The sequence below is a fragment of the Canis lupus genome, chromosome 9 (genome assembly GCF_048164855.1).
Source record: "Canis lupus baileyi chromosome 9, mCanLup2.hap1, whole genome shotgun sequence".
In the NCBI taxonomy this organism is placed as follows: Eukaryota; Metazoa; Chordata; class Mammalia; order Carnivora; family Canidae; genus Canis; species Canis lupus.
Window position 1 is genome coordinate 45,210,710 of NC_132846.1, and position 16,126 is coordinate 45,226,835.

General features: G+C 49.5%; 1 protein-coding gene across 5 annotated transcripts in view; it reads left to right on the forward strand.

Moving 5' to 3' along the window:
- Positions 1-16,126, forward strand: part of SMOC1 (SPARC related modular calcium binding 1) — a 154,282-nt gene that overhangs the window by 126,335 nt on the left and 11,821 nt on the right. For all 5 annotated transcript variants that reach the window (XM_072839087.1, XM_072839089.1, XM_072839090.1 and 2 more), the window contains exons 8-10: positions 7,894-8,086; positions 8,640-8,722; positions 10,297-10,402. In XM_072839087.1, the coding sequence (XP_072695188.1) occupies positions 7,894-8,086; positions 8,640-8,722; positions 10,297-10,402 (382 nt within the window). The remainder of the gene's footprint in view (positions 1-7,893; positions 8,087-8,639; positions 8,723-10,296; positions 10,403-16,126) is intronic.

The following is a 16,126-nucleotide window of genomic DNA, read 5'->3' on the forward strand; positions in this document are numbered from 1 at the left end:
TTTCTATTCTCCCCACCCTCACCTCTACCTGCTACACACCTGGGTGCAGTCTCAGGGGTTGACTCCATTCTGTTTGTCAGTGAGGTCACTTCTTTTCTGACCTGGCAGGGCCTCTCCTCTGGGCCTTGCCTTTTTTAGGTCCCTTGTCTGTCCTCTGATCTGAAGGGGGAGCCCTGAGCGATGGTGCATTCCCATCCTCTCTAGGGGATTCTCAAAGTCCCTCGGTGACTCAGACTCGGGAATCTGCGATGGTCCAGTGACAGCTCGGTGCTGGGTGTGATGGAAGGCCTGCAGTGGAAAGGCAGAGCCAGCCCAACACATGGTGCTTGGAAAAATGGTCCTCCAGGGGCCACTTGGCCCCTCCTGTGAAAAAGTGCAAAGTCCACAAGTAAGAAAAATAACCTCTTCACGTAGTTGGCTTGAAATCATAGGTGCTAAACCTTTATGTGGCTAAGTCAACAAAAAGGGCCTGCTCGGCGACGTTCCATAAATCATTCCTGAAGATTATGGGCTCCCGAAGCATGTCGTGCCCTGGAGACCGCATCTTGGACCCTTCAAAACCGGGAAAGTCAGTGCCTTCAGATCTGGACCTACCCATCCCCCTCCTGTGTCTGTGGTCCCCTCTGTCTCTGCTGCCAGATTCCCTGGCTCCAGCCTGGGGCCTGTGACTCCCACCCCAGCCGCTGACTCAGGGACCCCGGGGGCCTGGGGCACGGGAGTTCTTCTGCCTCTGGAATTTCCAGTTGTGACTTAGGGAAGGTTGTTTTTAATACACAGTTTATTTTGGGTTATCGTTCAGCATTTCATTCATTTTTGATAAGAGGCTAGGTGGGCATGTGGTATTGGAAGGGGTTTCAGGGTAATTGTGGGCGATACAACACGAGTGTTTTCCTTAATGTTCTTGGCCTGGTGGGATGATTCTTTTCGCAGTAAAACATAAATAAGCTCCTCTCGCTTTCCAGGCAGGTCACCTTTGACTGAATTTTTTCCCCTGGAAGAAAATCCAGGGCTTGATAGTCTGAGGGTGGAGTGTAGCATTTTCCAGGATGAGTCAAGGGGATAGATATTCTTTTCTCAGCTCCTGTGGTCTTAGCCCCACCGTTGGGCATTTACTCAGCGGTGGGTGGCCCGTGTCTGAAATGTCAGGCTAGAACAGAATTCTGCGGCTAGAGATGGCATAGCAGGGATTCAAGCAACAGAAGATTCTTGGACTAAATACTCTTTCTGTATCCTTTAAATAGAGACTCCATGGTTCTGCTGTGAATAAGGAGCTGGGGGCCAGGGGTGGGAGTGGGGGTGCCATAGAGTCCTCACTCTTAGGAACTTACAGTCCAGACGAGTCCCAGCCCCAATGGCCAGGCCTCCTTGAGGAGACAGATCCTCAGTCCTAGACTCCATAGAGGGAGACCTCACTGTAGGTTGGGGTCCTCAGGGAAAGCTTCAGGGATGCAGGAAGGCCTGAAGTGAGAATGGGTTAAGACCTCAGAGCGAATTCTTTCTTACTCTGTCTTACAGAACTTTTGTAGCCTCTCCAGAGGCTGACATGATGCCAGCACATGCCCAGTACCAATCAGTATGAGAAATTGTGTCCACAAAGTCCCCTGACCTCTGCATCCTATGTGCCCTGATCTCACGTAGGTCACTCAGGATCCTGTGTGAGGTCTCCAGGAGCACCCTCCTCTCTCAGTCTGCTGTTCTCTCTTCTGTCAGCTTCCCATTTCCTTGTCTCTCAGAAAAGCAGCTCTTGGTCAGGATGGACTGAGCAGCTACCCTTAGTTACCAACCATGCCTCCACTGGGAGGAGAGCTTCCGGTTCTTTCTCTAGGAATATCACATCATTCATCAAGGCACCTTCCCAGGGCAAGTTTCTATGGCCTGTGACTCTTCTCAGTTCTTCTGTGTATGATTTTCTGGAAGACTGGGGGTTTTTTTTTCTCTCATTTTTCACATAGACCTTGTGATGGTTCATTTTGTGTGTGAACTTGTCGAGGCTACAGTGCCCAGTTTTTCTACACCAGTAGACTAGTTTCTACACTAGTCTAGATGTTGCTGCAAAGGTATTTTTTGGATGAGATAATATTTGCAGTCAGTTGACTTTAAGTAAAGCAGATGACCCTCCATAACATGGGTGAGTGTCGTCCAATCAGTTGAAGGCCTTAAAAGCAAAAACTGAGATTTCCTGAAGAAAGAATTCTGCTTCCAGGCTGAAACATAAAAATCCTGCCTGAGTTTCCAGCCTGCTGGCCTGACCTATTGATTTTGTACTTAAGATTGCACTATCACTCCTACTTGAATTTCTAGCCTACTGGCCTGCCCTGCAAATTTCATACTCGCCAGCCCCCATGATCATGTGAACCAACTCTTTAAAATAAATCTCTCTCTCTCATATATATATATACACACACACATATAGATATATATACACACACTATATATATAGATATAGACAAATCTAGATATCTGGGTATAGATGTAGATGTAGATATAGGTCTTTTATTGGTTCTGTTACTTTGAAGAACCTTGATTGCTACTGACCTGCCTCGACTATTGCTTCTCCCCCACTGTCTCCATCACCATGAGGCTCCCCCGCTCTTTCTCCAAAGTGTTCACAATGGGCCTGGCTCACAGATACCTGCTGATTCAGGTTACCCAGCGTCTCAGCTTTTCTTTCTGCTCCTTCTTTTAGCAGCTCCTCTTCTGGAAGGCAGCAACCAGAAAGGAAGACCAGCCCAAGAACCTGAAACTCGAATCTTCTAATGTTTATGTTTGTTGGCCATTTTTGTTTAAAAAAGAAAAAAGTAAAGAGGAAAAAAAAGGAAAAAAATGATAAAGAAGAAAAAGTTCCCAGAACAAAAGGATACACTCTGGGCTAAAATCAGAATTGGGGATTAGCTGAGGATTTAGGTTGTCCACGCACTCCTTAGCTCCTAATTACCACGAGTAATTGAGAAGCACAGAGGCAGGGGCTAGTCATAGCAGACAGAGCTGTTCTCCATGCTTATCCTGTCTTGGCAGGACATAGGAGAACCCGTGCCCTGGGCCTGCAGATAGGGTTTAGGGTTTGCCTGGTTCAGCCTGGTCCCTCCCTCTCCTGTCCCCCTCTCGGCCCTCCAGCCCCGCTTCAGGTCTGCTTTGCTCTAGTGCTAGAGCAGGTGGGGGCAGAGAAGGCTGTGTGTTTTTTGGTGGCAAGGGCCAGACCGTGTCCTCATTTCTTCCGGGCGATACTGTTCTATTGTATTTCTTCTCTCAGGCAGTCAGAGGTTTGTAAGTGAAACTCGAAGCACAGTTGCTGGGTGAGGAATGACCTGGCTCCTGTCTCTCCTTGGTACCATCTGGGATTGGATCGTGAAGGTGGGGTGCAAGAGCGTGTGGGAATATGCAGTCATGTATTTGCATGCCCCCTGGACAGCCCCAACTGCTCCTCTCTGCTGCTGCTTATGCCTTTCAAGTATTTGCAGATGAGCCTGGCCCTTCTTAGCACCATCAGGCCAGAACTTCGGATGTTGTCATCCTTTCCTGAACTTTCTTAAGCAGAGACTGGATGTTCTAAAGTGATAGGCATCTCCTTCTGGGAAGCTCCCTCTCTGAACCAAGGGCTTAGGAAGAGACCCTTGAAGTAGACCCCTTGTCTTGCATTATCGCAAGGTGACTTCTTGGTACATGGGGAAAACTGATAGTTGTGAATTTCAAGGTTCATTTGGGAGGTGACCTAGTAGGGTAGAAGGCAACAATGGCCCTGAGGATGGGGCTGGCTTCTGGGTCCTCAGATACAGAACGAGTGTATGCCTCTTGGTATGTATTGATTTGTATTTGCATGACCTCTGGAGAAGCATTGAAGGAATAACAGATTGATTGATCTATTATTGATTGTTTGATTGACTGACTAAAGGGAATGAGAGGGCTACAGAAATCCTCAGTATAAGGGGTAAATTGATAAAGATGGAATTGACAAGTCTAGGTGTTTTGCACTGTATTGCTATGTAACAAACCTTGCCAAAACTTAATGGCTGACAACAAAAATAATTTATCCTTTCTAATGTTTTTTGTGGATTTTCTGGGTATTTCCTTGACTGGCTCTATCTGAGCTCACTCCTGGACTCATCCAGCTGGAGGGTCCATGGGGCAGGAGTGGCCAAAATGGCCAAGGTCACACATCTGGCAGTTGGCACTGGCTGCGGACAGAGCAACTCCTGTTTTCTTCCGTGTGCCTTTCATCTTCCAGTGAGCTGGCCTGGCTTCCTTATGTGCTGGTCTTAGGGCAGCCTCTAAGAAGATGAAAGGTGGAACTTCAAGGCCCCTGAAGGCCTAGGCTTGGAAGTACACCGTCACCCCTGCCCTTTCCATGGTCAAAGCAGGTCAGCATCCATGTGGAGGGGTCTGCATAAGAGCATGGATACCAGGAGGTGTAATTCACTGAAGCCATTTTCTAATCATTTAGCACACCAAGTAAAAGAAAAAATTGGGATGAGAAGAAAAATCAGATTCACATATGGCTGTGAGAGAGGGTATTGAAGAGGGGTGGGGAGCATAACCCAGGAGACTGCCGGGCCGGGAACCCACTTTCTGTGACTTCCTAGTTGTATGACGTTGAGAAAGCCGTGCCGCCAGCCTGTGTTCCTGGGTCCTTCTCTGCTCAGAGAGGGTAATTATAGCACCAATCTCAAAGCTTGTGATGAGTTTGAAGTGAGTTAATATAAGTCAAGTGCCTGGTACCAAGCTTGGCGCACGATAAGCCCTGAAATAGATGTGAGCTCTTAGTATTCATTCTGTGTTCTCTAATGGCCGGTAAGTGACAAATTTGGCTTTACGTTTTCAGTTCTAAAGCAAAGAGGGAGAAATACTTGATCACAAGATGTGTGGAGTATTTAGGCTGAGAAAAATAGTTTGTTGCTGTGTTAATGGACGAGTACGTGATTTTACACACTTGGTTTCAGATGCAGCAGATTTGGGTGGTCTGCACAGCGTCTGATCTGAAGAACTTCACACTACAAATAAATGTATTTTTCTCCCAGAGCAAATGATTAGAGGCAGTAACCTCTGTCTAAAATTTAGCCAGACCAGACTCGACGTCAGCAGCCCTTAACTGCAGTCCCAGCTTTTCTCTCTGGCTGAGTGCACTTGGGAGAATCATGAATCCCTCCAAAGTTCAGCTTCTCTGTCTACAAAATGGGCGTACTAATAGTGCCCAGCTCAGATGGACGAAGAGATCAGGCAGGCAAAGCCTTTGTCAATCACCTGGCACATATTACTCAGTGAATACTTGCTTTGACTATTATTAGTATAAAAGATGGTTTAAGGGAGATCTTCTCTCGTTGGAAGGGAAGTTCTCTGGGTACTCTTCACAAATGGTTAGTGATATTATAAATGGTCTCCTATCTCTTAGTGGGGCATCTGGAATTTTCAGGGCCTGTCACAAAGTAGTAAGCACACAGGCAAACAAGCAATAAAACCTACTCTTAGCCTTCTCTCTGATTCCACACCAGCCCCCATTTTTCCAAATTAGCCAGCTTTGTCACTTGAGTGGTTTTTATTCTCCATAGAGCTCCGCGCATCCTCCATGGAAGCTGGCTGTAAATGTTTCAGGGCAGCCTTCACGGACTTTTAGGGGTCTGCCCACGGCCCCCACACCACGGGTTGCCGCCTCTTCCTAGATGGCTTCTCTCCACATTTCTGCAGTGTCGGGATCCTCAGTGGTGTGAAGTCAGGTTATCTTTCTTCCTGCCCCTGGGGGAGTTTCCCCCCCACTCTCTCTGCCTCTTGCTTTCAGCCTGATTTATGGCTTTAGAATTTTGGCCCAGAGGGTCTTAATTTAAAGCCTCTGTCAGAGGTTGTTACACGAACATGGTGCCAGTAGAAAACTGTTTTCCTTTGGTTTTGCTCCTCTGTCGCCTTTCTCAGGGCGTGAAACATGAGGTCGGGAAATAAGGTAACCAAATTGGGATTGGGGGAGCTATTGAAAAGCTCTTGCATAATCCCTGGAAGGGGCCCAAGTCAAAATCCTAGGCCTTCAAGCCAGCTTTATGTCTCCGATCAACCGATCAGTTTCTGTTTCTTACTTAAGCTGCCTCTAGAGGCTGCTCCGGTGGTGGTTCTGATCAGGGTCAGAATCCCTAGTCTCAGATCTGTCAACTGTTGTAAACTCCTGTTCCTTTAGCCAAGGAGATTCTGTTTAGTTTTGCTGGGTTTACATTATAAAAACAGTAGGGTTTTTTTTTCATTGGTTTTCCAAATTCAAAATTATATTTTCATAGTGACTGTGCTCTGCATACTTGCCTCCTGACCCTGAGATATTTTTATGCCCCTAAGGAAACATTCCCTTCCCCCACAAGGAGAATCACTGGGCTATTGCTTTTCAACATTTTTCTTTGGAGTGAGACAAAGAATCTTTCCCCCATTGTGTGACTTTTCCCCAAGACAGCGTTGGGCTGCTCTGCATCTCTGTGTACACCTGCTTGATTGAAGCATCTGTACTGCTCATTTTTGGATCATTAATGGAGCTATTATTTCAGAGCTTTGGCTCCTTTAGAGCTAAGTTGCTGTTATTTTGACCATTTGTGCTATTCAGGGAGCAGCATGAGTCTCCAGGTTGCTGATATAAACTTCCTGGCTCTATGAATGGTATTTTTATAACGCACCTAACATTTCATGAGATGCCCAAGACTGTTCCAGTTCTCTTTAAGAGGAAAGTTGTGGAATCATGTTCGTGAAAGAAATAAAGATATGATAAAGTAAAGAAGGAGACCAAAGAAAGTAATAGTGCAGTAATAATGCTGTGATCCCTTTTATTGTAAAAAAAAAAAAAAAAAAAAAAGAAGAAGAAGAAGAAGAAGAAGAAGCAAAACCAAAAACAACAAAAAACCAAGTAGGTGTGTGCATATGTATTTTCATGTTGTTGTGCAAAAGAAAAGTTTAGGGAAGGTGGTGTTTAACTTTGGTGAGATTATGGGTGCTTCACAATTTCCTTCATACCTGGAAAAGAAACCCAATGCGATTTCTTTTTAATAATGCAAGGACAAAAGAGGACACAACCACCACACCAAGCATGAAAGGGAAGTCAGGCAGGTGGGCTGTTGGGTGGAATTTTGGGGCCAGGGGCCCTGTGGGGCTGAGGCCCTCGAGCTGGCCAGGCCTGGCATGGGGCACCACACGTAGGCTCAGCCTCGCTCAGGGAAACCACGTCTGGCTGTTGAGACGTGTTCACATGTTGCCTGAGGCTGCTGAGCTGAGTGTAGACACTTCCTGTGGGCGTTTGTCTCCCCCACTGGAGAGAGCAGCCTTGTGTCATGGGCCCGGCCCTGTCAAGCCTACTTTGCCCGGCCCTGTTGGAGCCTGGGAAGGAGTGGGGTTGGGTGGTGTTTCTGCGCCTCTTGGGCACTGAGCATCGCCGCCCCGAGGCTGGCAGCCGTGGCTCTGTCCTGCTGTGTCTGGGCTTGGGAGAGTGTCCACGCACACAGGCATTCCGCGTCAGCTTGTCAGGTCTCAGGGGTCAGGCTCCTGCACCTTCGCCTGTCCCGGAGCCAGAAGACAGCGCATCAGCAGGAACCACTCTGAAAACAGTCAGGAAATTCCACCCCCGGGGCAAACTGCTGTTCAGATAAGGAGCAGCCCTGCAGTCCGCCCCTGGCTGGCTCGCTGGGGTAGAGGAACCTACCGCGTGAGAACGCTAATGAACCCTGGCCGTGGAGCGGCCACAGGGAGGTTCTGGGCCTCCAGCCGCACCCCCTGCCACCCCGCCACCACCCACCACCACCGTGGGCTGGGGTGGGAGCCACTGCTCTGCGTGATGATTCACCAGCCACCAGTTCCTTGGAGCCAGGTTGGGTCTTTGCTCAGAAAGCAGCAATGATGAGCCGCGAGAGTGAGGGTCACCACAGGCTGCATCCTCTCTTGCAGAGAAAGTCCATTCGTGTGACCAGGAGAGGCAGAGTGCCCTGGAAGAGGCCAGGCAGAATCCGCGGGAGGGCATCGTCATCCCCGAGTGTGCCCCCGGGGGGCTCTACAAGCCAGTGCAATGCCACCAGTCCACTGGCTACTGCTGGTGTGTGCTGGTGGACACGGGGCGCCCACTGCCCGGGACCTCCACACGGTAAGCCCTCCCAGCCCTGCCCCCTGCCCCCCGGAGCCTGTCCAGTCCCTGAGATGGACCTTGCGGTAGGAGAAGCAGCTTCCTGTTAGGCTAGCCTCACATTGCCCTGCTAGCCTGGCCTGGTAGAAATCAAGGCATGAGAACATGTCTGCTCATGGGCAGATAAGGTTCTGGTGGAAAGACCTGGGTCTTGGGTTCTGGTCACAATTCCGTCCCTTTCTAGCTGGATGACCTTGGAAAAGTAGGTAACCCCGCTGAACTTCAGTTCCTTGGCTAGGAGGTTATCGCCCCGTCTGAGTCACTAGGTTTAACGGATCCCAAAGATCCAGAGTGTAGACTTCAGGTGACATCACTCTGCTTCAGTGATGACAATGACATGCCTGAACACGTCTCAGTGGAAGACTGCTACTGGGATGGCCTGGCAGCTGCTGGACAGCGCAGGATGTATTTTGCTGCCAGCCCTGGGCTGCTAGCAGTGGCTCCGGAGGGCTCAGTTTCTGGCTCCTCCTCGCTACCACCCCCCCCACACCCCACCCCGTGTCTCTCTTCCCAGCTACGTGATGCCCAGTTGCGAGAGCGATGCCAGGGCCAAGAGCGTGGAGGTGGATGATCCCTTCAAGGACAGGGAGCTGCCAGGTGGGAGACAAGGCTGCCCCTTGCTGGTGCTCTCACCTCTTTCTGCTCTTCTACCTCCTATCTCCTATTGTGCAGAAGCAGCTCCCTCTTCTGCTCTGGCTCTGCTTCCCCTTCTGTAGGATGGAGGAAGGTGGTGGGGTGGGGAGGTGGGTGGTGCTGGTGGGGCATCACAGGAGCCCTGGGATCTGCATCTAGCCTGGGATTTGTCCCTATACTCCTGTGCCCTTGAGCACATTGTTTCTTCTCCTCACTCATAGCTTTTATCTTTGAAATGTAGTCATTAGGTTAAAATCCTGTCCTCGCAATCCTGCAATTCTTTATCTATCCTGGGGTGATTGGGACAGTGTTCTGGGGGCTGTGGACTCTTTTCCCCCCAGGCTGAGAGGATGGCTTCAGGGAGGGGTTGTCCCGAGGAATATGGGCAGCATCCATGGCCAACCCTGCACAGTGTTTTTGCAATCATCCCAGTGGCACAGGACTCTCACTGGGATGTGATGCCAGACACGCAGGCAGGGGCCCCAGACCCTACAACCAGCTGCTGTGATGGGTTTCTCTTATTTATAGCGTTCTCTGCCAGTGAGTTATAATAAGGTTACTAAATATTGGTGGCTTGGAACACTGTAGTCTTTAGCAAGCACAACCTTGGATCAGAGCTGAGGGGAGCTGGGCCACTTTCCCACTCCCCATCAGGACTCCACGGTAAGAGCTGAAAACAGAGGCTCCTGAAAGTCCAGGGGCTTCCCGGTGAGGGTTGTAAAAACCACCCTGTAATAAGATTGGTGTCGTCAAAGCCGGGGTCCCTCCTTCTGGCCATCCCCTCATCAACTATGAACAGAGATCCTAGCTATGTGCCAGGCACTGGGTACGACCAAGTGATCAGAATTACATGGGACTTTCACAGCAGAGGATATACGAATAAATGAATACAAGCCTGTATAAATAGCTGTAACAGGTGCTCAGAGGGGACAGAGCAAGGACTTGGAGTTTTGCCGAACAGTGCAAAGGAGCAAGCGAGAAACAAAGGGATGCTTTATCATAATCTAAGCTGGATGAGAAGAGAAGTGAAAATAGGAGATGGTTCTGGGACAGATACACTGGTAGGGCTACTTGAGTCAACTTTGACCCCTCGGGGTTGACTCTGTCCCTTGTGCCCCCTCTGTACCTGCTGCTTCCTGGGAGAGTAGTGTTGCTCACACTTTAACATGACCGCCCAGTCAGACTCTCCCAGAACTAGCTTGAGTTCCCCGTAGGCTCTGATCTTGGGAGGATAAGGACCCTGTATACCAAAACTCTAACCTTTGACACAATGCCTCAGTTGCTACTCAGCAAAAATTTATGGAATGGAAGAAAAGTGAAAGTATTATTTTCTGTTTGTTCTGATGGTCCCTTGTGGGCCTTGGGTAGAGAGGAACTGCAGAGGTTTATGAGACCCATCTGAGCAGTAAACAGTTCCCAGAATGGACTTGGCTGGACAAGAGGGATTTGGAGAGGTTTGGGAAATGGTGGCAGTTGAGGAAGCTGTTTACTTGATTACTTACCTGGCAGCTGCCTTCAAATCTCACTTTATCCTTCAGGCTGTCCAGAAGGGAAGAAGATGGAATTTATCACCAGCCTACTGGATGCCCTCACCACGGACATGGTGCAGGCCATTAACTCAGCAGCGCCTACTGGAGGTGGGAGGTGAGAATGTGAGCAGGACTCAGGGCGGAGGGGGGAGGTGTGACTGCAGAAGCTTCTGGAGGCTGGGAGAGAGGGACGTTAGGCAGAGCAAGGGCTGGGCCTACCTTCTGCCAGAAATCTTCCCACTTTCTCCCCTCCCTGTTCTTTGGAAATTGCTTGTCTCTACCTTTTAGTTACCCAGTGACAGGCAGGTTCAGGGTGTCTGGAGACTTCTAGTACCTTAGTCTCGGGAGTAGATGCACTGGGGTGAGAGTCTTCAGTAGCAGGACGGAGAAGGGGCATGTAATGGGGGCAGCGAGGGAGTACAGAGCACTTGGTGATTTTCTTCTCTTCTGAGAAGGCAGGAATCCTGTGTCTTTTTGGCTTCCTGAAAATCCCAAGGGCTCTGGGCAATGGGCTTGGACATTGCCATATTCAAATCCAACTTAGGTTAGGAGCTGACATGCAGGCTGAGGCAGTCCTGACATGAGGCTGAGATACACATACTCCATGACCAGTATCCTGGCACTCACCAAGCAGGCCTGTTAGGTCAATGGCTGGAACATGCATGCATCTATCCATCCGTCCAACTATCTATCCATCCATCCATCCATCCACCCACCCATTCAGCACCTGGTGAACATATGCAGCACACCAAGCACTGGTCTAAGGACTGGGAATCCTGGGATGTGAGGCCTGTTCGTGTCTTCAGAGCCTGCAGCTTAGTGGGGATACTAGGCTATGGAAAGATACTTGCAAATTGCGTGCTAAGTGCTAGAACAGGTGGAAGAATAGAGAAGGGTTTGTTAACTCAGTCTGAAGGAATCAGAAAGGCTTCCTGGAGGAGGTGATAGCAAGGCTGAATTTTTGAAGGACAGGTAAGACCTAAACAGTAAAAGAAGGAGAGCTGCCCTAGGAAAAAGGAAAGAATACTGTGGCTCTAAGAAAGTGCACATCTGTAGTCCAGGATGGCTGTGCTGGAGTGGATGGGGTGAGGAGGAGGAAAGGAGAGTGGCAACAGATGAGACAGTAGGGACAGCCAGCAACCAGGAAGCCAGAGGGGAGGCACAGCAGGGGTGTGTGTGTGTGTGTGTGTGTGTGTGTGTAGGGGTTTCAGGTTCCTATAGCAGTGGAGGAAGTACACATGTTTGGCAGGGATGGGCAGCCTGCCTCTGAGCTCTGAGGCTCACCAGAGAAGGGGGCCTCATCCCTCCACATCTGCTCAGAGGCAGAGCTGTCATCAGCAAGGCAAGGAGTGCCACCACGATGAAAGGCCCAGGCCTGGCTGCCTGGCTGGTAATCAGCAGAACCACAGGGTATCTATCTGGCGTAGGGAACCAGGGCTCCAAGCTCAGCTGTCAGTGGTACTGCATCCCAAGGCAAATGAGGGTGTCTGTCCGGAAAACCTAATTTTAGGTCACATCGAAGTGAGTGCAGAGCTTGCCTCCTGGGTGGCACTCAGAAGCTGCTGGTCCAGTGCACTTACTCTCAGCAGCCCTGTGGTCCTAAGAGCTGTCAGGCTGGTTTCTGGTTTTGCATACACCCTGTGGATGGAATCAGGCCTCCCCACGAGGAGCACAGAAATAAGTCTGAGAAGATGGAGACAGAGTCTGACAGGCTGGCAGATGGGAACTGATCGGAGGCAGCTGATGGTGCTCTGATGGTGCTCAGTGATGGGGTGTCTTGAGTTGAGAGAACATATCCATGTCTCCCAGGAAGAGGGAGCTTACTCAGTATTCTATGCCTTTGTTATTTATGCCTAGAATATGAAAAAAATACCTGTTGTTTCATGCAAAAAATGGGAATGAGATATTTGTGTTTATTAGATGGGAATGGAAAAAGTACCCAGAAGGAAGCATGGGCTAAAAAATTCCAGGTTTGGGGGCTTCTGGTGGCTCAGTGTGATATGCATCTGCATTCAGCTCAGGTCATGATCTCAGGGTCCTGGGATCAAGTCCTGCACTGGGCTCCCTGCTCAGTGGCAAGTCTGCTTCTTCTTCTGCCTGCTACTCCCCTGCTTGTGTTCTCTCTCTCTCTCTCTCTCTCAAATAAATAAATAAATAAATAAATAAATAAATAAATAAATTCTTTTTAAAAATGCCAAGTCTGGGTGTTTCCCACCCACAGCCCCCCAGTGCTGCTGGCTCTGACCAGCCGCTGAGAGAGCCTGCCTGGTGCTCTTGCAGCACTCCTGAAGAAACGAGATTTCAAGTTGGTCCCACTTGCTGCCTTGGGAGACGGGCCCTTGAGCATGGTCTGGCTTGAGCCCCAGGTGGACTGAAGGCACCAGGAAAGTACCAACCCCAGCTGGGTCCTGGGCCAGTGGGTGAGGGCTCCACAGGGGCTGAGGACACAGGCAGGTCCCTCTCACCCCATCACCAGCTGGAAGACATCAGGACTGATGCCTTGCCCTCAAATCGCAGGCTGAAGTGATCTTTACAGAAAATAAAAACTAAGAAGTTTATAATGTTTTTAATACCAATGTGTCCTCAGGGAAGAGGTTTTTTTGTTGTTGTTGTTGTTGTTTTTCTTTTTGAAAACCCTCTTTTTTAGGTGTACTACAGAGTTGGGAGAAATTTAAAAAAAATTCTTTCCTAAACATGTTTTTCATTTTAAGCTCCTATTATGCCAAACTGTGTTTGGTTTTGATGGGAATGAAGTTTGAACCACACTGGTAATTGTGTTACCTAGAGGCTACACTCGTAATCAAAGGACAGGCAAGATGAACCAAGAAATAGTTTAGAAATCCAGCAAGAGGGTTGGAGGCCGGGGAGGTTGAGGAGCCTGGAAGAAAGAGAGAGAAGCACTTGTACGGGGAGGCTGCTTGCTGTCAGGCTTTCCAGCTTTCCTGGGTCTAAAGCCCTCCAGAGTCTCTCATTCTATTTAGGGTAGGCTCTAGTTCCAACCTGAACTGACCCTGCAGGAGGGTCTCACTGGCCATGACCTCCCTCCCATCATTGTGCTCCTGCTGCTGGTCCTTCTCAGTTCCTCAAACAGGCCTTGAACCTGAACCCTTGGGGTTCCTGCCTGCCCTTGCCTGGAATAGGAGGCCCCATCCTCCAGTGATGGTCCCCGATTATCTGTTGAAATGTCACCTTCGTAGCAACCAACCAGTCCAAAGGGGCTGGCAGTCACACTCCATCACCACATCTCTTTTGAATTTCTCAGCCAAGCACTAGCTTATATTTTGCTGGCTTGTTTATTGTCTGTCTCACCCCTACTTAATGAAAATTTAAGTTCTATAGAGAAGGAACATTGTCTGCCTTCTTCCCAGCTGTATTCCTAGAACTCAGAATAGTCCCTGGCACATAGTAGATGACCAATCAATATTTGTTGAATGAATAAACAGCTAGAAGGATGAGTGGCTAGATGGATGGATCCCTACTTGATACAGAGAGGCATGCCTTGAGAAGGCTTCCTGGAGTTCACTGACTGCTGCAAGACAAACTGTGAGGCCAAATCTAGCCATCAAATTCACCATGGTGCTTCTTTGTCATCAGGGCCCAACAGCACTCTGGATGGGCCCAAGAGACTTGGGGCACCGTATGGGTGGGCCCTGGCCAGGCACTCTTCTATGAGGAAAGAGCAAAGGCACAGGGCCGCTGAAGGTTGGACAGCACATCTAGAATAGGGCTGTTGAAGAGGATCTGGGAATCAAGGCTTCTTGGGTTTTGGCCTTGGTCCTGAATTCATGCAGAATTGAGACTCTAGGCACAGAAGGCTAAAGTCAAGGAAGATACCTCGGATCCCTCTTACATCCTCTCAGGGTCTGGTAGTTGAGGCTGACCATTATTGGGGCCAGTGGGAAGAAGGGACAAGGAAGGCGTGTCTTCTCCTCACCTACCATCTGTCGGGCCTGGAGATTTTGGCTTTGCACAAACTCTTATATCTCCATTCTCCCCAGGCATAAGCTCTGTGTTGGGTTTTGGATTCAACCGGGGACAACGGCATAGTCAGTCCCTGGCCTGGAGGAGCTTTGGTCTGGTTGAGAGAAGAGGTATATAATCCCATGATCACACTATGAAGTCAGTGTCTTAATAGAGGCCAAGAAAGTGCCACAGGGACTCAGTAGCGGGTGGGCATGAGAGGGAAGACTTTATATAGGAGATAACATTTGAGCCACATCTTCATGTGTGACCAACCGAGATGGACTGGGGCAGAGGGGCCCCAGGTAGGACCTGTGCAAAGAGTCATAAGAAGTATGACTTAAAAAAAAAAAAGAAGAAGAAGAAGAAGAAGAAGAAGAAGAAGAAGAAGTATGACTTAAATCTGGGAGGCAGGCAAAAGGTAAGGCTATAGATTTGGGCAGAGTCCAGATCACACCAGGCCTTGCAATTCATGCCAAGGGCAGCACGATGCCCATGATTAAGTGAGCATTTCTGAAAAATCATCGTGAAAGCTTGAGGCAAGCTGGATGGGAAGAGAGCAAGATGAGGTGGGAAGGTTATAGCTATCATCAGAGGGATAGGTGAGGGGATGTCACACTACAGCTATGGGGGAAAGAATGGTTTGAGGGAGCCTTTGTGGTGAAATTAATCAGGTTTGAAGAAGGCTTATTAATTATAGGACATGGCAGGGAGGGGAGATGTCTGCTTCCCTTTCTGGCCTACCAGCGTGATTTACAGGGAGAAAGCGGTACTGGTCAAATCTAAGAATAGGCAAAGTAGAATGGGGTGTCCATGGAAACATCTTTGGTTAGTGCATGGGAGGGGCAGCCTGCAAGTATCACTGAAGGATGGCCGTTCTCAGTGAAGGTTTGGGGGATGATTGACTTATCCTCATGGTTCTGCCCACCAGGGCTCCAGGAGGAGAGCTTCCCCTTACATCAGCCCTCCCATGGCACCCATTAGCATTTATCAGATCCAAAGGAAGAGTTCTGAGATCCCAGCTGGCAGAGTCTTCTTGAGTGAGGAAACCCTCTCCTTTTTCCGTCTCACCCTAGAGAAAGTCAACTTTGAGGGGACATGGGATGGACTGTGTGAGCCTTCTGGCCCCTCCTGTGGTCCCCCAAGGAGAGACCATTTGTACTGTGGCTCCCTCCTTCCTGCCCAGCTCAGTTACTTGTTGATGGCCTTGTAAGGAAGAGGCTGGAATGTGGCTGACTTAGCATTTCCCAGCTCCACCCGCCCGCACAGCTGGCAGGGCCTGGACCCCACTCCAGATGGGGCTCAGTTGGTCTGCTTGGCTTGGCTAGTGCTTCCAGGCCATCCCACCTCACCTTCTTTAAAACTGCTTGGGACAGCAGAACAAGGCCCAAGATCTTGGCCAAAGCAAGTTTTCTTGTGGCGAATGGGGCTGGCTCTTCAGCTGTGCATTGCAGCCAAGGCCTGGCAGGATTAGGCTGCAGAAGCAAAACTGAAAGTGTTGCAGAAGATGGGCAGCACCTGTCACCTCTCAATTTGGGAGACAACTCAGTGGGGCCAGTCCCGGGAGGAACTTAACTTGAGTGGGCTTCCTCCTCCCTGGAGGCAGGAGTCAACAAGACAGCCACCAAAACAGCCCAGAGACAGAGCTGACATCAGTCTTTGGATTTGTTTTTCCAAAATCTGGAATTTGGTATCCTTTTTTTTTTTTTTAAGGTTTTATTTATTTATTCAGAGAGAGAGAGAGACAGAGACAGAGACACAGGCAGAGGGAGAAGCCGGCTCCATGCAGGGAGCCTGACGTGGGACTCGATCCCCGGTCTCCGGGATCACACCCTGGACTGAAGGCGGCGCTAAACCGCTGAGCCCCCCGGGCTGCCCT